At 38.8% G+C, this 24,533-nt stretch overlaps 1 protein-coding gene across 2 annotated transcripts in view; it reads left to right on the plus strand.

The window, feature by feature from the left end:
- Window positions 1–21,798, plus strand: part of LOC126284688 (WD repeat-containing protein WRAP73-like) — a 75,141-nt gene extending 53,343 nt beyond the window's left edge. Inside the window, exons 6-8 of one of the 2 annotated variants that reach the window (XM_049983810.1) lie at window positions 3,029–3,241; window positions 12,520–12,695; window positions 21,720–21,798. In XM_049983810.1, coding sequence (XP_049839767.1) covers window positions 3,029–3,241; window positions 12,520–12,695; window positions 21,720–21,755 — 425 coding nt within the window. In that variant the 3' untranslated portion in view covers window positions 21,756–21,798. Of the gene's footprint in view, window positions 1–3,028; window positions 3,242–12,519; window positions 18,795–21,719 lie in introns of those variants that run through there. The other variant, XM_049983809.1, reaches the window with a different exon arrangement.
- The last annotated feature ends 2,735 nt before the right edge of the window (window positions 21,799–24,533 follow it).

The following is a 24,533-nucleotide window of genomic DNA, read 5'->3' on the forward strand; positions in this document are numbered from 1 at the left end:
GCCGACGACTTCTGCATCTCATTTAGCTCAACGACTACGGGAGTCGCCGAACGCAGGCTGCAAGCAGCCATTCGCAAGGCAGCATCATGGGCTCAGACTAATGGATTTCAGTTCTCTGCAGCCAAGACTAGAGTTATGCACTTCTGCCGGCGTCGGACGGTCCACCCTCATCTGAAACTTTACCTCGATGGCCGCCTACTTGAAGTGGTGGACACTAGCTGCTTCTTAGGACTCGTCTTTGATGCCCGGCTCACATGGGTTCCTCATATTACTCAGCTGAAGCAAAAGTCCTGGCGGCACCTCAACGCCCTCCGCTGCCTGAGCCACGCGTCTTGGGGTGCAGATCGCTGCACGCTGTTGCAATTGTACAGAGCCCTTGTGCAGTCCAGGCTTGATTATGGGAGCCTGGCCTATGGGTCTGCCTCACCCTCCGTGTTGACGTTGTTGGACCCCATACACCACTGTGGGGTTCTGCTTGCAACTGGCGCTTTCTGTGCGAGCCCCGTGGATAGTCTGCTGGTGGAGGCCGGGGTTCCCCTGCTGCGGATTCGCCACCACCGACTGCTCGCCGGCTATGCTGTCCACGTGCATTGCTCACCGGGCCATCCCAATCATCGCCTGCTTTTCCCCACCAGGGTCCTCCCTATGTCTGACCGGCGACCTAGGTCTGGGCTTTCCATTCCTGTCCGCGTCCAGTCCCTGCTGTCGGAACTGGGGTCATTCCCTCTTCTGCCACCCTTCCGGGTCCGTGCACCCACGCCTCCTTGGTGTATGCCCCGTCCGTCCGTCCGTCCGCCTGGATTTGGCACGGGAACCCAAGGACTCGGTTTCGCCTGTGGCTATCCGTCGCCGTTTTCTTGCGCTCCTCGCCTCATTTTCAGGCTGTGAGCCTGTATGCACTGATGGTTCCCTGGTAGATGATCGTACTGCCTATGCTTTTGCTCACGCTGCCCATGTAGAACAGCGCTCCTTGCCGGCTGGCTGCAGTATTTTTACTGCAGAGCTGGTGGCCATATTGTGCACTCTTGAGCATATGCGTTCCTGCTCAGGTACGTCCATCGTCATCTGCAGTGACTCCCTGAGCAGCCTCCAGGCTATCGACCGCTGCTATACCTCTTCTTCTCTGGTATCCTTTATTCAGGATTCTGTTTTTGCCATTACCCGCTCTGGTCGTTCGGTGGTCTTTGTTTGGACGCCAGGTCACGTTGGCATCCCGGGGAACGAACATGTTGACAGGCTGGCCAAAGGGGTGATCGACGTCCCCGCTTCGGAGATCGGTCTCCCGGCTCGTGATCTGCAGCTGGCGTTGCGCCGTAAGGTGCTTGGGATGTGGCATGACGAGTGGCGTAGCCTGACATTGCCGAATAAACTGCGGGCTGTTAAGGAGACGACCGATGTGTGGCGGTCCTCCCTGCTGGCTTCTCTCAGGGTCTATCATCCTGTGTCGGCTCTGCATCGGCCATACCTACCTGACGCACGGACATCTTTTGCGTCGAGAAGTTCCCCCCCCTGTGTCAGTGTGGGTCCCGGTTGACGGTCGCCCACATTTTGTTGGGGTGCCCTGACTGCGCACTCTCCGGCAGTCTTTTAATCTCCCGGGCACGTTGCCTTTGGTTTTATGCGACGATGCCTCCATGGCTGACAACGTTTTAAATTTTAATCGTGGTAGTTCTTTTTATGCTTCCATTTAGGGAGGTCCTGCACCTTTCCCTTTCTGTGTCTCTTGTCCTCGAGTCTCTCATAATTGGTTGCAGATTTTAGTGTGTAGTCGGATGGTTGACTCTTTGGGGGGCGTCTCCTCTCTCTTGGGGTTTTACCTGCTCCGTAAATTTTCGTCTCGCCTGTTTTTGGAATGAGGGACTGATGACCTTAGCTGCTTAGTCCCCCTTAAACATCCCAACAACCACCACTAATATGCAGTTACCATACTTCTTCTGTGAATGAAACATATTGTTCAGTGCCTTCACTCCACATAGGTTACTTGCAGCAATTTTGAAAAATCACGTTTGGCCACAAATATCACAGTGCGTAATTTTGTAATTTTCATCTCGCATGGAAAAATATCTCCACAAATAATTAGATTTTGATCTTTTGTTCATGGTTGGCAAGCACATACAAGCTACACTCAAAATTGAATGTAAAATTTATATATTTCTCTTTCCTATATCACATTTCTATAACACATGAATACTGGCTTGTAGCCAAGAATGCGCAACACACTTTGAGCTGTAAATGTGTGACAGCTACCATATTGGAACTGACACTGCTTGTGCAGTGGATCAATTGTTAATTTTGCAATTCTCCACTATCAACTGTTACAGAAGGAAGAAAGATATTGCAGGCGTGTGAGTAACACCCAGCACAGGAGGATTCCGAAGGAGGGAACACACTGAAGCATGCAAATAACTCCCTGACAGTACATGCCTATCAGTACATGACACAGGACTCTGAGACTGCCTATTTCAGTAAGAAGGCATGAATGATATTAATTCATTTAAATTTAACAAGAAACTGGTGGGAGTAACAAAGACTTGCTTTTCTGTTGGTGAATCCTACCCCATTCAAAAATTAACAGGATCTATTATGGAATATAGTATTTGCTTAATAGATATGACTTAGTAACAAATATATTTCAGTAGCTGTGGGGAATATCACCCATCTGTAATATTTACCTTAACGACTCAAAAGCTATTCTTAGTAAATTTGATCTTCTAATTTTACAATAGGTACAGATGCATTAAAATATTTCACATCTAACAAGACCTTTCTCATAGGCAACTGTAGTATATTGACCATCTAAATCAAAGAATAAATTAATGTTTCATTTTTGTCATGTTTCTGTGCATTTTACAGTTAAAATTTATGTGCTTTGTATGCATATCATTTTTCATGTCTGTAATTGTCATTATTGGCTATTTTTGATCAAATTTCATCATTTAATCATCCCTCATTTTAATATGCGATGAAATTTTATGAATTCTATTGGTGAACTGCCTGTCACTACTACACTGTAATTGAATTGTTGCAGCTGAAGTAGTAAAATATCGCCCAGTGACAGTGATACCATTGGCCTGGGACAAGGGAGGTGACAGCTGGAAAAACCGGGGTGTCGGTGTGTTGAACTTCAGTAGCTGTGGCTCATGGCTGGTGACACGTGATGACAGCATGCCTGCTCTTGCATGGGTATGGGATTTGAATGGCTGCCTTGTCAGTGCTGTCATCCACAATGAGCCCATTACAGGTCAGTGAGATTTAACACCCTTCTGACACCTTTGTAAAAGTAGCAGGGGAAGAGGAAGACCAAGTCAGGTTATGAACAGTCAATCTTGGAGCTCTATCCCTGACATGTATCCCTCTAACTTCTGATTTATATCTCTTGTTCCCTGCCCCATTACAAGTACACGTGGGGAGGTACAATGGCATTTTTAGGCCACTCAACAATTTGTGTGCTGGACATGTCATTGTCATTGTGGAGAATGCATCCCTATTTGATTTGGGGAGCCTAACAGAGTTGTGCTGCTAGATCAAAGTTTTATTGCAAAATCCTGGAATCGTCATACCAAATGCCTGTTGTACACTTCAGAAAATAAGAGTATGTATAATCTGTCATTCATTCTTGAAACATGTTCAGCTGCAAGAAGTGTGTATGGCATGAGCGGCATGGACTCCCCAAAGGGCATGTTCAGCCACCTAATTGTGAAGGTTTTCCCTATACTTAATGCCATCAGGCACCTTTTTGTTGTGAAATGTGAGATGTGTATGAAAGTGTAACTGACTGAAGTGTGTGTGTGTGTGTGTGTGTGTGTGTGTGTGTGTGTGTGTGTGTGTGTAAATATGACGCGCGGATTTGAAGTGTTGCTGGCATTTGTGTTGTTAAGTGCGCGCAGGCGTGTGTGTGTGTGTGTGTGTGTGTGTGTGTGTGAAGAAAGGGGGGGAGAGAGAGAGAGAGAGAGAGAGAGAGAGACGTAGTGTTTAGTTTATGTTAAAAATGATGAGAGAAGGGAGAGGTTGAAAGCCTGTGCCGACCCGTAGCCTACTCCTTGTGGATAGCACAAAAGGGGGGCCAATGAACTTAATGTCCCTTTCCGACAGACGGATCACCATCAGTGGTGTCACATGCCCTCACTTCGTGAGAGACTGTTGACTTGTTCAGAATTTTATCCAACACATTGGTGCAAAGACTGATGATAAAGAACTTTATGTCACCACCTCTCCTCCCTTTGCTGGCCAAATAATGGCAGTGAAAATTTCATCCACCAAGGATTTGAACTGGCTCACACCCATATTGAGTGCCACTGCACAAATGTGTGTTAATGAAATTGGCCACTGAGGTGGATTTGACACACAATGACTACATTTGTGATATGTGAGCAGGACTGCTTAATCTACAAAGGAGAAATATCTTTAAGCAAGATCTAGCACCATATATAAACATACCAGGACATGTTCCCAGCATGACTGACCTTCTTGTAACTTGGATCATTATGAAAATATGAAAAGCAGTATACACCTTAATTTTCTTTTCTTTTTCTCATAATCCATTTTCTGTCCTCAAGACCTGTTCAGAATCATATCACAATGTACCATTCATGCAAGCATGATGTTAAATATGTAACACAAAAGTTGTCTTTGACTTTCCTGTGATATCACATATTCCAAGTATCCAGAGTAATGTAACACATTCACTGGAAAACACAAGAAAACACTGGTCATTCAGTCAATCATCTTCAGTTTAAGATTTGTGTACATACAATATACACTAATGAAGAGAGGGTAGAAATGTAAAAATGTAAATGTCATATGCCATATTTACTCGAATCTAAACCGCACTTTTTTTTCCGGTTTTTGTAATCCAAAATACCGCCTGCAGCTTAGAATCGAGTGCAAAGTAAGCCGAAGTTCTGAAAAAGGTTGGTAGGTGCCGCCACAACTAACTTCTGCTGTTGAATATATGTAGCGCTACACAGGCATGATTTGCAGGCACAAAGATAAATACTGGTGCCAAAACCTCTGCGTCAGTAAATACATTTAAAAAAAAAGTGCAAGACGAGCTTTTTTCTCTTCCCCGAGTTCCGACCTCTGCACTTTCATACATTATCCAACGAAATAAATATAAATTCCGTATTGTTCATCTTCGAATGTAGCAACATTTCAATGTGCTACAAAAATCCAAATGGCAATACTTTTTGGGATATTTGTCAATTTGGCCAATTTTTCTGAATTTTTTCCTATCTGTGAGAAGAGATGGTTGAAAATAGGAACTTTTATGAATTGTGAATCACATGCAGTGTTCTCTTCACCATAAGAATAATACAGACACAAACATTTTGCCATGTATTGTTTCGTGTTTGCTGCTATCTCATTTAAATCCTGTCTGTCTAATAAACTATGAAACTAGAGTGAGACAACAGCAAACACGAAAGAATATACATATCATATCATGTCATGTTTATATTCGTATTATTCTTATGTATAATAATGATACAGTCAGAAATGAAGCATAGCAATTGACTAGATTTTTAAATGTAAGACGACTCTAATTTCTGTGCAGAACGTTATGTACTAAAGAGGCGTCTGCAAAGATTTTCAAACGGAGAAAAATTTTCGTTAAACACATCTTCTATCGTACGTAGTCTATTATTTGGTTCTTGTTGATCATTATCAAAGAAAGCAGCAGTGTAAGTAACAACAAATAGCAGTCTCTTGCCATTGTTTCGCTAATGAGACAATTCCTCTCCTATTTTTTAATTCTAAGTGGCGGTAGCGTGCGCAAAAGCAAGCCACGCCACAAGCGGCGACAGACCGTAAACACTCATTATCACAATGCGGCAAACAGCGCATGACACAGTACAGTAATGCATTTTCAACTTAGAGTGATGTAAACACCTATAATAAAGAGAACGACACTTATCAGATCAAAGAAAAATAAGCAATCAATTCAAACCAGGCGAAGTGCGTGAAAAAGGAAGGGTACCCGTATAAATACGAATGGAGCGCCTGACGCATAGCAATGGCTACCTGGTAAAGCTTAACTGCTAAGCTTACAACTGAAACCAAACTACTATAGCTGTACCGTCATTCATTCGACCTAAATTGTCTCACATATTACAATGGACCAACTTTGTTTCGATTTGGAAGTGTGGCCTAAAACTTTTCTCTCCCCTTGAATTTCGAGTCTCAAATTTCAGGTGCGGCTTAGATACGGGAAACTTTTTTTCCTTGATTTTGAGTCTCATTTTTCAGGTGCGGCTTAGATTCGAGTAAATACGGTAGCATTCCTTCAGTACTGACTATGCAAATGTAGACAAGATGTGGCTCAAATTCAAAGATATAGTAGCAACAGCAATTGAGAGATTCATACCTCATAAATTGGTAAGAGATGGAACTGATCCCCCTTGGTACATAAAACAGGTCCAAATACTCTTGCAGAGGCAACGGAAAAAGCATGCGAAGTTCAGAAGAACGCGAAATCCTGAAGATTAGCTAAAATTTACAGACGCACGAAATTTGCCACAGACTTCAATGCGAGATGCCTTTAATAGGTTACACAATGAAACATTGTCTTGAAATTTGGTAGAAAATCTGAAGAAATTCTGGTCATATGTAAAGTACACAAGCGGCAAGACGCAGTCAATACCTTCGCTGCGCAGTGCTGATGGTACTGTTACCAACGATTGTGCTGCTAAAGTGGAGTTATTGAACACGGTTTTTCAAAATTCCTTCACCAGGGAAGACAAACAGAATATTCCAGAATTTGAAACACGAACAGCTGCTAGCATCAGTTTCTTAGAACTTAGGGGTTGCGAAGCAACTCAAATTGCTTGATACGGGCAAGACTTCGGTCCAGATTGTCTACCAATTAGGTTCCTTTCAGATTATGCTGATACAATAGCTTCCAACTTAGCAATCATATACAACCACTCGCTCACCAATTGATCTGTACCTACAGATTGGAAAATTGTGCAGGTCACACCGCCGTTTAAGAAGGGTAGTAGGAGTAATCCATCGAACTACAGACCTATATCATTGACATCGATTTGCAGTAGAGTTTTGGAGCATATACTGTATTCAAACATTATGAATCACCTTGAATGGAATGATCTATTGATACATAATCAGCATGGTTTCAGAAAACATCGTTCTTGTGCAATGCAGCTAGCTCTTTATTCGCACGAAGTAATGGCCGCTATCGACAGGGGATCTCAAGTTGATTCCTTATTTCTAGGTTTCCGGAAAGCTTTTGACACCGTTCCTCACAAGTGACTTCTAATCAAGCTGCGGGCCTTTGGGGTATCGTCTCAGTTGTGTGACTGGATTCGTGATTTCCTGTCAGGAAGGTCGTAGTTCGTAGTAATAGACGACAAATCATCGAGTAAAACTGAAGTGATATCAGGTGTTCCCCAGGACAGCGTGCTGGGACCTCTGCTATTCCTGATCTATATAAATGACCTGGGTGACAATCTGAGCAGTTCTCTTAGGTAGTTCGCAGATGATGCTGTAATTTACCGTCTAGTAAGGTCATCCAAAGACCAGTATCAGTTGCAAAGCGATTTTGAAAAGATTGCTGTATGGTGTGGCAGGTGGCAGTTGATGCTAAATAACGAAAAGTGTGAGGTGATCCACATGAGTTCCAAAAGAAATCCGTTGGAATTTGATTACTCGATAAATAGTACAATTCTCAAGGCTGTCAATTCAACTAAGTGCCTGGGTGTAAAAATTACGAACAACTTCAGTTGGAAAGGCCACATAGATAATATTGTGGGTAAGGCAAGCCAAAGGTTGCGTTTCATTGGCAGGACACTTAGAAGATGCAACGAGTCCACTAAAGAGACAACTTACACTATACTCGTTCGTCCTCTGTTAGAATATTGCTGCGCAGTGTGGGATCCTTACCAGGTGGGATTGACGGAGGACATCGAAAGGGTGCAAAAAAGGGCAGCTCGTTTTGTATTATCATGTAATAGGGGAGAGAGTGTGGCAGATATGATATGCGAGTTGGGATGGAAGTCATTACAGCAAAGACGTTTTTCGTCGCGGCAAGATCTTTTTACGAAATTTCAGTCACCAACTTTATCTTCCGAATGCGAAAATATTTTGTTGAGCCCAACCTACATAGGTAGAAATGATCATCAAAATAAAATAAGAGCAAGGTTTAGGTGTTCGTTTTTCCCGCACCCTGTTCGGGAGTGGAATGGTTGGGAGAAAGTATGATTGTGGTTCGATGAACCCTCTGCCAAGCACTTAAATGTGAATTGCAGAGTAATCATGTAGATGTAGCATTGTTGGCTGGGATATCTCACAGAACTGTCTTTCTCAAAGTGTTTTCTTCCTCTGTGCACATTGGCTCCTTCCAGTGGGGATATGTGAGAGCTGTGTCACGCATGCATTTGTAGGCTGTAGGCAAGTGTAATGAGAGTATCTGTAGTGTTGTGTTATGTTTATTGTTTGGCCATAAGGTAGAGGGGAGAGGATGAAACACAGTCTGGCACAGTCTTCTACTCTCGAATAGCACAAAGGGGGCTGCTGGGCTTAATATCCCATCCAATGGACTGAAAACCATCAACAGTGCCACATGCCCTCACTTCATGAGACACTGCAGAGAGTTTTGATATTTAATCCACAACACTAGTGCAAAGATTGGTGGTCAGGAACTTCACACCACCACCTCTGCACTCCTTGCTGGCCAAATACTGGCAGCGAAAATTTCCTTCACCTCAAGGATGCAAATCACCTTACCTGAACATTGAGTGCCCATTGTAGGTGTGCATTAGAGACCTCTGTTGTGAATGCGTGTAAGGTAAAAATGAAAATGCTGATCATCTATGGAGAATTAAGTTATTAAAACAATAATTGTGCTACTGTTTCCTTATTTACAATGTGGATTCATGTATTACAATACTGTGAACCATATGTTATGGATGAGAAAGACAGTCATTGATTAAAAACTGCACCATCATTAAGGTTTTTCTTTTCCTCCTGTATTGAAGTTGAAGGTAGGTGTTTGACTGTCAGTTGACTGAATGACTCTTAGTGTTAGTGGATGGGTGGTAAAGAAAAAGATAAACAAATGCAACATCCATACATCATACCTGCAAAACACTGGATACCAATACTTTGCTAGAATATGGTGAGACAGTGGATGTAGTTCTTGGTGAAAAAGAGAGCTATAATATGTAGAAAAAGTAATTTTGACACTGAAATGTTCAATCTACTTGTTTTTTTTTTTAATTTGTAAATACAAAAAAAGTTTAAATAATTTTTATTAAAATTTTTGTGATATCAGCTTCCATTCTGTTACACCCTCTTCAGTCCTCTTCTCCCAGATTTCCTTACCACAACTAGGAAAAAAAAGGAAAGGAAAGATTATGAAGGTTATATTATGTTGCTGGAGTATTTACAGACTACAGGTCTACAGGCTGAACTTAGTCAACATTCTGTCTATGACTCTGCAGTCTTTTGAAGCAAGAGAACATCAGAATGGGAAGACAGTTAACTAAGTTATTATTAGAAGCTACTGGAATGTTATTTCCTTCTTGCTGTTCAAGTAAGGGTGCCCTAGGATGCACATGAAAACCCTCTTCTGCTCTTGTCATCCAGTTTGACAAGTTCATTGTCTTAAAGCAGTTTTTCTACCTGTAATCAGTTATGCTCACATTTAACATATGTTATTTTAATTTGTCTATAATTGTAGAACTGTCTATATATTTTAAGGGATAGATATCGTACTGTGGAAGTACACTCATGAAAAAGTGAATTAAAAACACCAACTACTATCTTTTAGTGTGAGCCATAGCATAGCAAATTCTGCAGTTCCAACAAAGGCACTCTTTCATCATGGAAGTAATTGCAGCATGTAATTCCCTACCATCAACTATAGTTCGACAGAGTACAAGAACAATTAAGAGATTAACATTATTACATTGTCAGAATACAATACTTCCGTTGGACTTTGAAGAACAATAAACACAAACAAGGATCTTAGAATCATTGTGAAATTTACAATGCTCTGCTTCACTGTGTTACAAAATATTGACAACTATGGCATTAGAGAGGTGGCATTAAAGATCAAGCTATAAGGGCAGTGTACATAAAAGTAAAAATCACACCATTCCTTTGTGACAGGGCATTACAGCAACCCGTTGCAGAATTATTTAATGTCAGTGTTGTCATTTAATGTCAAAATTGACATTAAATAATTCCACAAACAAGAATTTTTTTTAAATTTTGAAATAAGTATATAAAAGTAATGAGAAGGCAGTAGGTGTACTAAATATGTTGGCAATATATCTCTAACTATTTGGTTACCTGTAAGTTTTTTGGGACTGTGCTTGACTTATACAGTAAGTTAGTAACTTGTTTCTGCTTATATTAATGTCATATGTTATTAACTTCATAGGACATTAATGCAGAGCAGAAGTTACTGACATTGTTTGATTAAAAATATCATACTATAAGAAATTAAAGTTCTTACTAGTGTCTGTAGCAAAGAATTTTGCAACTTATGTTTCATTTACTAATTATTCCTAGCTCTTTGTTATTGATTAACTGGTATTTGATACAGAAATTTATGCTCTTTATTTTACCCAAATGATGAGGAAACAAACTTACAGTTTAACATACAATTGACAGTGAGGTGAAGTTGGAGCACTACCTCAGGTTGGATGAGGTTGGTTTCTTGCTGAAGGAACCAATCTGGAATTAAACTAATTATTTAGGTAAATTGCAGGGAAATTTCTTCTGGGGCCAAATGAGAATGTAAAGCACTGCATACAGGGTAAGATTCCTTGTCTGATCTGTGGTACTGCTTGGCTTGGTCATGTTTTATCAGAGTTAAGTGATAATCCATTTGGAAACAGGAACTCTATAATTGTTGTAAAAAGTTTACTTACTTTGCATTCTGATGATGCATCATAAAAATTTATAAAAGAAATTCCAACAGATATGGTGTTTAACAATATACTGAGTGGCACTTTACAAATGGATCCACATAACTTGTATAAAATTAGTATCTTAATTTCTGAGGAAAAATAACCACAGTGCAGGAGAGAGTTCATAAACAAAACAGGATTTGAAAAATGTTTAACATTAAGGAAGCAAGAATAGGATTTGGAAATCACGTTACGGAGCTCAATAACTGTTGCTCAGTGTTTCATTGTTGATTTTATGATTAAAATGTGTGGAAATGGAACTTTAATAGGTTTCATTGAATATTAAGTAGTAGTTACAAGGAAGGTTGTAGTAATAACAAAATGTGATAATCTTTGATAAAACTCTGAAAACATTTCAGTAAGCCACTAAGTATACTAACAAACACAGTTACAGCAGATAGACTTCCATGTCTTATTGAGTCTATTGCTGATTTCAGTTAGTGTTCTATCCAACCCCCCTTTCTACAATAATCAGAGACAGGGTGACGTTGTTTTTTTTTTTTTTTTTTTTTTTTTTTTTTTTTTTTTTTTTTTTTTTCTTCTAAAGTGGGGAAATTTATTTTTCTCTAGCTAAAGAAGTATTGTTTTGTATCAAAAGGGAAAATTTTCTTCAGAATTCACTTGCAGTGACATGGAATTGATTGGTCAGTTCTGCATCTACACATCAAAAGTAGAGGAAAAATTGTTCCTAGCTTTCAGAACTATTTGTTTTGAAAAGAGGGAGAGGTTTTGGGAAGGAGGGACATGTCATTTAGAAATGAGTTTGAGAGGGACACATTGTACTGAGTGTTCAACAAATGTCCAGTAACTTGTTTCTCATATCCAGCATCAAATGTGTGCTTTATATATAATTCTGAAGTTTGTGACAGCTTTTCTTATTTACTGGCTTGCACCATACTGACATTTTAAATTAATCAATTTTTTTAAAAAAAAAATTGCCATATTGGCAACTAGAAGTAGATATTTGTAAATTAGATTAGATTAGATTAGATTTGACACTTCATCTAAGATGAATATAATTTATATATGTGTAAGTGATCATTGACTTAATAAATTGTTATATCAGCAAATTGAAGTAGTGGCTAAGTAGTGGACCTTTTTTCACAAAATGAGTGCAGTCCAAATTGTGGTGCAGCCATCCTTATTTAATTTTTCCTAGTTTCTGTGAATTGCTTTTATGTTCCACTATTCATAATTTATTTGGTATTTGAGTGTTCTGCTTGCCCATAAAAATTGTATGTTCCTGTTGTTTCCTATGTCATTTATTTGTTGATGAATGGTACTTAGATTAAGGTATAAAAGAAAGTATATTGAGACTTTGTCTCTTGAGAGTTGTTTGTTGCTTACTAGTCCCAATCAAAATACTTTGGGGCCCTCCTCTTCTAACTTTTATTGTTGAGGAGAAGACTTCAGAAGCTCATTGTGTGCTTGTTTACTTATAGTGTTTTGTGTCATAGAAAGGAATATCGTTTGTACTGCCCTCTCAGAAGACAGTCAATTTAACTGCTTATTCAACTTTTATTGTTTCTGATGTACCAGGTAATGTTTGATGCGAATTAATTTTACAAATGTTTCCTTCGTTGCATTTTAGGGATGATCTGGGATCCACAGAAAGCATGTTTGCTGTCAACTACTAACACTTCTACCATCACCATTCTAAATATCACTAAAGGAGCTAAATGCATGACAGTACCCAATGGATCAGCTCTTGGAGAAGTTTTAGTGAAGAGGATATTGTGTGACCCATTTGGGCGTTATGCTGTCCTTGTAGGTAGAACTCGATTTGTCATTCTCTATTCAAAGTAAATCATCAAGACACTTGGAGACTCCTTTGTACTGATGACTGTTTTGACTGAACCGTTAAAGTTCTATTGATTATCTGCATGATTTTGACAGTAGATGGCTTTTGATATTCTTGTTGTTAGGGATTTTATTTTACTGTTCAGTTTCAGTCGTTTAGTAAGGTGATACTGTTATTGATTTACTTAGTTTTATGGGTATCTCGCTTGCATGTTTTGGCTTGTTCATGCCTGTTTAAAAGATATACTACATTCTATTTACAAAGCAGTGTAGGCAATGTATGAGTCACTTCAACACATACATAGCAAATGAGTTGTTTGTGTTGTGTCATTGTTGTATATATTTTTTCTCCATGAATCATGAAACAGATGGTATTTACAAAATTCTGTACATATAACAGCAGTATTGCAATAACTGTACTCTGTTTTCAAAAAATAATTAATAAGGAAATTGATACCTCCTCTATTTAGTGTTAGATTGCAATACAGACGCCATCCCCTTCGTACATAATCTCTGATTCATAACATAAGCAGTATTGCACTACTAGAATTGCCACGTAAAATTATTTGAAAGAATACAAATATTTTTCAGTTTGATTCTCTCCCAGGACTGTATTTCATTTTTGTTTGTAATCAAGTACTTCATCTTACCCATCCTTTTTATGTGCTGTTCGTCGCTAATTTTAGTTATATTTTTTAGTTATATCTAACAAATGTTCAAAATTAAATTTTTTCAGGGTATTTTTAACATCACATTTTAGTGTTCTATATTTTTGTTTATGTGTAGTCATTGTGGTAAATGGTAGTACATTGGTTCATTTGAAATGATGATGTTTTTGTTGTGCATTTTTGGTAATAAGTTCCTATAACCTTAAATTACATCACTGATTTTATGTTAATAAACATCATTTTCTCACTAAATTAACAAGTAATAATCATTTTTCATTTCATACACTTTTATTAGAATTGTTTATATTACTGTATTCAATGAGGCACCTAGTTTAACTGTAAGGAATGTGAACCTTTGTTGGACATTTTATTCTTGCATTTTTATATTTATGACATTTTTGTTGATGCCTGAGATAAGCTGACTTTTACCTCGTGCATGTGTTTTATCATATTTCCTGGTATTAACAAGTGGACCACCCTGTTGCTAAACATGCCACCAAACATGATATCCTTCATTTCAGTGACTGCTTCACAGCCTGTGCCATATGGATCCTTCTCACCAACACCAGCTTTTCTGAGTTGTGCAGGTTGAAACTTTCCCTGCAAAACGTCCTACACGTGCGGAGTTGTGTGTGTGTGTGTGTGTGTGTGTGTGTGTGTGTGTGTGTGTGTGTGTGTGTGTGTGTGTGTGTTGTCTATTTTTGACATAGGCCTTAATGGCTGAAAGCTTTAATAGTGAGAGTTTTTTGTTGTGCCTATCTGCGACTCAGCATCGCCGCTATATGGTGAGTAGCAACTTTCCTTTTCATAATACTGTTATTGCCATCCTGGATTTTCCATTGTTTGATTCCTGGTATTTTCATTGAGATGTCTAGAAACCCTTCAGTTTTGGAGAACAATAGGGGAGCAAGTAATATTTGGATATATTTTATCACTATATTCACTGAATACACCATATCTATTTGTCAAACTAATATTTATATTTGATATGCTTCGAAATCTTACATTTCCACGCCTTACTAACTTTCTCAATTCCTTTCTTTGAGTGGATCCATGTTTCCATATCAAAAGCAAAATTTTGTTTTGCGCTCAACTCAAGATTACCTCATTTGTGATTTTTCCCAGATTTTTCACAATTTCTCATATCCAGTGACATCAATCCGCTTATTGGTATGCTCTAGTTATCTAATATTTTGAAAAATCTCTTCTGATAAAACTATGGTAATATTAGTGTTATAGTCCTTATTTTTTACTTTTACTCTTAATGATCTTCATTAACACTTAGAGGACTGAGTGTGAGTGTGGACGCTCAACTGGCTGGTACTGAGCAATTTCACAATTTTTCTGAATTTTCTACAGCAGATTCTATACCACAGAAAATAGATTGGTCTTTTGCATTTAACAACTATGTCCATTCCCTTCAGAGTACTGCAAAGAAATAAACATTTATGTTAGTGACAAGGGTTGTATATTAATTTGAGAGTATGCTGTTTTCACAGTGAAAAAAAATTTTTTTTAGGGTTTAGGGCCTCTAAGGGACATAGGAATGAAGTTGTTGGTTTTAAATGAATAACTGTTGAAATAGGAACTTTTATTTTATTAATAATTACACAGTTACATTGGCTTTTGTATGAAATATTTCGAAACATTTTGGAAAACAAAGCCCTGCGTCACAGGTTTCATAATAATATCGCATGTCTTTCCTTGAAACTTTAACATATCTGGCCTTGCTTGTTTCTGCGCATACTTTGCACCTTCTCTGAGGTCACTTAGACAATTTTGTGGGTGGAATTAATTGTGGAAAATGTCTTCCACTTGGTCTGTTGATGGGTGAACTATTCTGAGAAGTCCATGAGTCTAAGAGGCCACCTTTGTGAACCAAGTTCTCTGCTAACTCTGTAATGTATTCAACCAGATGTTTGCTTGTATTTCACAACATTTTGTACAAAAGTATGAATTTACAGTCATGAGCCTGAAAATGTGAAAGAAAACTTTTTTCCACCACTTTATTTGTTTTCGTTCAAAAGGATAGTACAACATTAGCTGGTCGCTATCATCCACACCAGCTTTTATACTATTGTAGTCCAAAACACAGTCTGGCTTCATTTTTTCCACCATTCCAATTTTAGTTTTTACACTGACATTTGTTGCCATCATTTTATGTTTTGTTGTCAAAAGAAAAACGTCTCTGTTGCCCTTCCATTTTACAAACAGTAAGTGATCTCGTCTGCGAAACGAAAGTTCACTTTTTTTTTCTTTTTTTTTTCTTTTTTTTTTTCTTTTCAGTTTCTGGCCAACAAGATCCTTTTCTATTTTTCTGCACAGTGCCAACTGCTTTAGTTCTTTTCCCCCACAAATAATCCAGTAAATCAGGGCTGGTGTAAAATCGGTCCATGTATAATCTGTGATCTTTATTGTGAAACGAATGACACAATCTGTCTACAATGTGTAAGATGCTGTTATCAGCATTAGACTGTTTCCCAGAATAAATTTCACAGTTAAGGACGTACCCACTTTCACATAGCATAAACAAATTTTACGCCATGTTTATTAGGCTTATTTTTCATATACACTCTAAAACTCAGTCTGCCACAAAAAGGGCAAATTCCTTCATCTATAGTAATGTTTTTGCCTGGCTTGTAAGCCTTTCCACTTTGGGTCACGCATCTGTCGAATATAAGTCTTACCTTATGAATAGGATCGTGACCTACCTGGTTTTTAGGAATGTATGTCACGTTATCTACGAGATGTAACATTAGTAGAATTGACAAAAATCTATCTCTTGGCAGACACTTTGCCGCAAATGAGGACTGCAACATGGGATTTGTTGACCAGTAGTCAGACACTTTGGTTTCTTGACTAGGCACATATGCAAAATAATACCAAAAAATTTATACAGTTCACTGAGTTTCACTGTTGTCCACTTATGCCACACTGACTGAGGCTTCAGTTTTCCTGTAGCACTTAGTGTCTCTATTGTCATTCTAGTGTAGCAGTTTGTCTCTCGTTTGATCAGTCTCACCAGTTCTTCATCTAAAAAGTACATGAAACAATCAAACACTGAGGAATGTTGGTCAATCCCATCGTGAATTCCACAGGATTCAGAAAAAAAAGGAAGCTGGGGAGTGATTGTATTGTCATCTGTCCACTGGCCATAAGAATATGGCAAATTGCAATGACCAGTTGTGTTTGTTGTGACAACGATGTCAACAGCATCATCTTCAAGTCTTCCTGAAAGTTCACCGTCCGAGGGATCATTTTCATCTATAAGAAAATTCGTAAAACTATCTTTTTTCTGATCAGGAATAAACCACATAATTACGGAACATTTGGACAAAAAATAGCTTACCATCACTAATGCCAAAATCTGCAATGTCTTCATCTAATTATGAACCACTATTGTTAAAAAAAAACTCTATTTCTTCGTCTCGCAAGACCATGACGAAAATAATGCGCAAAGCTATCAGCCGACAACCATCTAAAGTTTCAAACTACTGCGCGCCTGTTGTAAGTCGAGCGTGAGCGCGGCGAAGCAAATGACTCAAAATATACTCCTGTACCACCTCCAACAGTGACATATGCTGCCATATATAATTTTTTCTTGGTACTAGGATAAGCAGAGAGAACTTTTAAACCTACAGAATATGAAAGTAATGTGCTGGGAGTCATTAACATCGCTGATAATCGGCCGACGTAGGAGCTACGTCGATCGTCTTTTGGGGTACTGTCAGACCGAAGTAGGAGCTACATCGCTTGTCTCGAAAGTGTTAAATCTTGTGCAAAATCATATCTTTTGCACTGGATTTCCACTTAAATGTTTAAAATAAAACATTATTATGATAAGGATAGGTTGCTACTCACTGTGAAAATGACAAGTTGAGTTGCAGACAGACACCATGAAAAGATTATTACACATTGAGCTTTCAACTGAAGCCTCCTGTAGAAAAGAATCACACAAATCACTGAAGTAAGCACACCCAAAGCACACATGACTGCATTATCTGACCTCTCAGGGCCAGCCAGGGTGGCCGAGCGGTTCTAGGCGCTTCAGTTTGGAACCGCACGGCTGCTATGGTCGCAGGTTTGAATCCTGCCTCGGGCATGGATGTGTGTGATGCCCTTAGGTTAGTTAGGTTTAAGTGGTTCTAAGTTCTAGGGGACTAATGACATCCAATGTTAAGTCCCATAGTGCTCAGAGCCGTCTGACCTCTCAGGCCAAATTGCAACTGCTGCATAGGACAAAAACAGCAATCTGGTATGGGGCAGAGAAGTGGGAGGAATAGCATGGTAAGAGTGTGAGAAGAGAAGAGCGCTGTCTGGCTAACCATGCAGGGACTAGAAGATGGCAGGATAGGGGTACCAGGCACAGTGTCAGGAGGCTGGGATGGAAAAGGGGGGCAGCAGAGAGGGGAAGAGACTTTGTGACAAAGCAAGCTGGGATATTTTTACTTCCCTTTGTGTTTTGCCATCTGCCTCCTTAAATTCATTAGTTTTAATTAATTACCTTTAACATACAATCAAACAATGGAAAATCCAGGATGGAATGTAAGAATATTAGGGAAGGGACGTTGCTACTCGCCATATAGCAGCGATGCTGAGTCACGATAGGCACAACAAAAAGATTCACTCAATTAAAGCTTTCGGCCATTAAGGCCTTTGTCAGAAGTATGTATGAAATTGATTGTCTAATTTATTTCGGCTATGCCTAGTTAGTAACTTTTGTTATAAGGTGAAATCAGTTATTGTTTTGTAACTTAAATATTATTTTTATTTATTTTATTTATTTATTTATTTATTTATTTATTTAACCTGGCAAGATTAGGGCCATCAGGCCCTCTCTTACATCTAACCAGGTATTCTACTTATTTTACATTCATATGTTTTAGTAGGCATGTTAAACTACATCTAATACAAAAAGTGAAATACACAATTACAAAGGCACGTTTGGAAAAATACATACATATAGAGTTTATATTTGTAGATGATAAGTGCTGTTATAATTAGACATTATGAAAGAGACAGATTTTAGATAGGAGTGCTAGCAACAGGGAGACTGATGGTGAACGGAGGAGAACATAATTAAGGAAATATAAAGGAAAAGAAGATTGTGTGGCTAATAGAGATAGATGAAGAGGAAGAAGAAAAAGGACCAAGATAGGAGACACTAGCTTTTCTGTTTGCCAGAGAAGAGGATTGGCCTTGTACATTAATTTTGTGGAAAGCGTTATGAGGATGATAGTAGGAAATGTTTCAACTTCTTAAAAGCAGCAGGGGATTGAATTTTGCACAAGGTAAGGCACTGTTAGGATACCAAATAAGAGTGACATCGTGTTTTGATTATGATGGCATGAAAGGTGTTTAATCTCTGAAGCAAGGTACTGGGGTCCTTGCGCGACAAGGAGTCAGCGAAGTAGACGTAGAGTGTGGTAGTCACACAATTTGTCCAGCCGCAGCCACCCTAGCTGGGGGTATGAAGCACTAACATGATCATATCGGCAAATGTTGCAGGTATAACACACGCAGGCATTCATGGTTAGTTCTAGCCATCTTTTGTTTTCACTACTCATGACTTGTTGAATTACATCACAATAGTGGAGGTTCGGTAGAACGAGTGGTAGGACAAGCTAGCGTTTCAAGTTTGTGGAAATATGTTCCGAAACTTTTTGAGAGCATAGAGACAAGTGGACGTCTTCCAGCACACTGTGACTGTATTCTCTGCCCAGTTGAGATGCTCATTCAAATTTAGACCCAAGTTCTTAACTGTTTTCTGATATGGTATTGGAAAACCGTCGAGCAGAATAGGAGGGAGCCATTCGCGGAAATCTGAACTTATTAATTGCTGATGGGCTATTAAGATTACTTGTGTCTTTTTTGCGTTTAGTTTAAGCCCCAGGTTTTTCACTCGTGTCACTACTGAAGACAGATCATCATTCCTCTGAGTGATTGCAGTGTTTATATTTTCAGGTTCGATGCTCAGGTAGAGCTGGAGGTTGACTTATAAACAAATATAAATTCTTGATATGAATATAATAGAAAGAAACATTCCACATGGGAAAAATACATTAAAGAACAAAGATGCTGTGACTCACCAAACAAGAAAGCACTGGTAGACACACACACACACACACACACACACACACACACACACACACACACACACACACACAAATTTCAAGCTTTCGCAACCCACTGACACCAACCTATCAGAACTTGCCCTTCAATATATCCTCTCTTCGCATTACCCACCAGGCCTCAACCTCCGATAATTTCAAGTTGCCGCCCCTTGTACATCACTTGTCACTCAACAACATCTTTGCCTCTGTACTTCCACCTCGACTGACATCTCTGCCCCAACTCTTTGTCTGCCTGTGTCTGTATGTGTGCGGATGGATAAGTGTGTGTGTGCGCGAGTGTATACCTGTCCCTTCTGCCCCCTAAGGTAAGTCTTTCCTCTCCCGGGATTGCAATGACTCCTTACCCCTTCTCCCTTAAAACCTATATCCTTTTGTCTTTCCCTCTCCTTCCCTCTTTCCTGATGAAGCAACTGTGGATTGCGAAAGCTTGAAATTTGTGTGTGTGTTTGTGTGTTTTTTATTGTGTCCATCTATCAGCACTTTCTCGTTTGGTAAGTCACAGCATCTTTGTTTTTTCAAATATAAATTCTGTACTAATTATAAAAATTTGGAGGACAAAATACTAGTAATCTTAAAGTATCTATTTGGCTCTCTTTGAAAGCGTGTTAGTAAAACCAGCCCTTCATTAATTCCAAAGTAATTAACAGTTTTGTCAAAGCATTGTTTACATAACTATTTATTTTAATTTCATAATTTAAACAAATAATTCAGCCTAAACCTTGTGGTAGAAGAAACTGTTAAAAGGAACAATTTTTTTGGCATGTACAGTTGATTTAATGAATTAAGTTTTGATTGTAATTACTGTAAATTTAATTTCGAACAGTGTACAGTTTCAGTACCTATTATTGTGATGATATATAAGAGCCCGATTTTTGGTCATGAGATAGTCAGTCCATGGCAGAGTTTTAGACCAGGAACCTGTGTTGATTAGAACAACAACAGTGCATCAACTTAACAGTGTAATAAGTGTTACACAATAAGGCCCTGTGTTAAAATAGTAACAGTGTCTGCACCATGTGTACCTTTATATTCTTGAAGAACTGTGAACTTCTTGGTTAGGCTTTTACTGCTCGTAGATGTTCAATAGTAAACTATTGTAGCAGTATGTTCAGGTTTGCCTGCACACTATTAATGAGGCTTATCGAAACTTAAACAATAGTGCACTCGCCATATAACTGTGTATTATTAGGGGGTTGTGAACAGTGGAATTAAAGTACTGTGAAATGCAACTGTGCACTTGTTGGCTACATTATTTACAGTAGTCAATGTCGGAATCCACAACTGATTTTTCAGCCAGTGTAGCAATGCAGAACCACTACAACTGGTGGGTACATTGGCCCACAGCGAGGATGAGGGGACGTGAATCGGGAGGAGATGATAGGATAGAAACTGTTGGTGAAGTGTATGGGAACAGTAGGCTATCATAAGTTGAGGCCGAGATAGTTTTAGGTGCAGAGAATGTGTTGTAAGAATAACTTCCACCTGTGCATTTCAGAAAGGCTGGTGGTAGAGAATAGGATACAAATGGCTTGGGTTGTGAAGCAGCCATTGAAATCAAAGGTGTTATGTTCAGCTGCGTGTTGTGCCACAGGGTGGCCCACCTGTGAAAGCAATCGTGTCCTATATCAGCTCTGCTGTAGTCCAGCCCATTCCACTCACCCAGCACTTCCTTTCCCATTCCTGTCACAGGCTTATTCTGCCCTATCAGAGGCTGAGCTGCCTGTGAAAGCAGCCTTGTCATATACCAGCTCTGCTTCAATCATTCACCATGTGGGTGAATGTAATATTTGTAAAATAATTAACAGAAATGATTACAACATTGTTATTGATGTACAGTTCACTTAACTGTATTATTTTGACATGCTAACTATTTCAGGAAAATTGTAATAAATTATAAGGCCACATTCTGTAATCAATTTTGTGAAACCATTGAAATCATAACTGTAAATCCAATTAATGTCTGTTTAAACAATTCCTAATGTAATTTTGTAGTTGTTGGAAACTACATAAACACCCATGGCAGTAGTTGTATTACGTCAGTGTAATATTATTTGTACACTAAATCAATGTCAGTTTTGTCTGTATTGTGATTCAGTAAACTCACTTAAAAAATATAATGTCCATTTTACCTATGTTATTTCTTCGTTAACATGACATAAATTGCCTCATGTGTGTAAAACTTGATCCAGGTATTGTTTTGGGCGGAGGAACTGCAACAGACCTGAACTACATATCCCATTCAAATCATTGATGATCAGCAAGTTATGTAAGTAAAATGTACCCATGAAAACTGGTTGCGTTTTACAGTGATTGTGCTAATGGCTGTGTAATACGCTACAAACAAGAAGGAAGAAAAAGACTGATTTGCTATGTATCTCGACAACTTAACAAAGCGCCGGCCGTGGTGGTCTCGCGGTTCAGGCGCTCAGTCCGGAACCGCGCGACTGCTACAGTCGCAGGTTCGAATCTTGCCACGGGCATGGATGTGTGTGATGTCCTTAGGTTAGTTAGGTTTAATTAGTTCTAAGTTCTAGGGGACTGGTGACCATAGATGTTAAGTCCCATAGTGCTCAGAGCCATTTGAACTTAACAACGCATTAGTTAACTAGTGTACTACTGAGTAGGAGCTATTAGCTCTGGTATATGGTGTATATTATTTCATATGCTGTCTTTGTGGCAGTCATTTCACTTAAGTCTATGACCACGTGATAGTCCTAAGGCTTTCAGGCAGAGAAGACCCAAGTAGCTGATTGATAGAATGGGTACAGAAACTTAGTCAGGCAGTTATGAAATTCGGCAAACTACATCAAAATGCCGATGTATTAAGTAGGAAGGCTTTCATGCTGCAAATAGGTGAAGTGCTTGTAGCGGAGTTGGAAGAAACTCAAAGAAAATGTGAGGTATTCTGACAATTTGCCACCTAGCCGGAATATGTTTCTTAAAGACTGTGTTTTGTACCACAAAACTCTACAAGGAAACTAATTTGTTATGATGAAAACACCCCAGAAAACTGCAGTGTCTTGACAGTATTCAAGCTTATGATAGCGGGAACCTGGCTAGAATGCATGTGTGACCACTAAGTCTTGGTGGAAAAACTGACGGCAAGACATAGAGGAATCTATTTGCAGTAGAATTCACTTTGCAACAGACTAAGCATAGGATATCATCACAGCTGCTACTTGGAAGTTACCAGGCCATTTGAAATTGTTACTCTATAATACTTGGGTCCATTCCACAGCCCCAACTAAACAACGAAAATATATTATCAATGATTGACCATTCTTCACAGTATCTGTTTATGGTACCTACTGCTCACATTACAACAAAACCTGGGGCGAAGGTGTTCATTAAAAACTTGGTTCTGCCTTTTGCAAGTCCCAGTGAAGTTCTCACAGACCAAGGGCCAAATTTTGTGCCTTTGTTACTGTCCAAATTTCAAAACTATTGATAGTCAAAATGTGGTGGACAACATCTTTTCATCCTAAATCATAAGGAATAGCAGAATGAGTCACTAGAACTGTAACAAAGATACTTTTCTATATTATTAGTAAATCCCATACTGATTGGGGTAGGCTTCCTATATTGCTTGAATATTAATAAAACCAACAGACTGCAGGGACAGATTCCTGACTGGAGATGGAGAAAAAAGGTCCTATGAACATGTGTATGGAAATGCATTGTTGCCATGGCAGAAGGCACTGATGAGTTAAGGTTCCTCTGACTGTGTGCCATGATTTCCTTGTGTGTTGCAGACAGTGTGATTGGGACTGTGTACTGTAAACAACAGAATGTTCCAGTATTCATGTTGAGAACAAGCTGAGATGATGATTGCATAGGCCAAGCAGATTGAAACGGTCATGAGGTAACATAGCTAAGCCATCAGAAGTACCCTCACAGACACCAATCACATCACTCGATATTTTAAGCACAAGTTGTTGTCATTTAATGTTACTATGAATAAGTTTTATATGAGGTTGTATACTCATCGTTGCAGACAATCTGTCACAGCCGTAGTCCTGGTTTCTTAGACAGCTACTGTAAAATTTAACTATAAAGTTAAATGAATAATTAATCCAGTATAATGTTTCACTAGAGTACTTATTACGATCTCAAGGTAAGTCAAAGCATCTTGACAAAACTGAAATAAGTAGTAACATACTTACAGTAATGAAATGCTTTCTGACCAAATTCTCACAAAGTACTGACTCCCCATTCCAACATGGTTGACTAATATATTGTTACAAAGGGTTTTTTTAATAAAATTACAGTTTGTTATCCAAATATTAATGTCCAATTCCATCAGTTGCATTGGCACTTATAGCACAAATGCGTATAATGAACTATAACCATTTGATATTTTATAAATGTGAAAATACTCCAATGTGAAATATTAACAATACTTTGGATGTTTTTATTAATTAGAGAAGATTTATACTGAAGGTAACATTCCTACCATTTACAGGACCTACACTCTTCCATACAATTTCAGTGTACTAATTATCTTATTAGTAACTATTCCACAAGTGCATTTTTATCTACACCCCTATAGTATTTATGTCAGAAATTTTCTGTTTATGGTTGAAAATACTTTTTAAATCGGTTTTAATGGACTGTCATGACTCGCATTGCACACACACTGTCCATTTCTAGACACACATTCATAGTACCTTTTTTCCTCCTTTTTCAGTCAGTAATCCATCCCTATAGTTTGTCGGTTTTGTTAACGTTCATCCTGTATATTATCTCTGCCTACAACACTAGAATACATGAATCTACCAGCCACTACTCATACTTTGAAATTTGTGTATGTGAGGAAAATCGTAGATGATGTCACTGGATACTGACTCAGGTGAGGTGAGAAGATAAAAGCTAAATGGAAAATTGTGCAATAGAATAATGCAAAAGCAGCTGCCAGATGAATAGAAAGAAGTAATACCACCTTACAAACCAATTTACTGAGTCTTATAAGGGGCAGTCAAATGATAATGAGACAGATGGAAAAA

This window comes from Schistocerca gregaria, chromosome 8 (assembly GCF_023897955.1).
Source record: "Schistocerca gregaria isolate iqSchGreg1 chromosome 8, iqSchGreg1.2, whole genome shotgun sequence".
In the NCBI taxonomy this organism is placed as follows: Eukaryota; Metazoa; Arthropoda; class Insecta; order Orthoptera; family Acrididae; genus Schistocerca; species Schistocerca gregaria.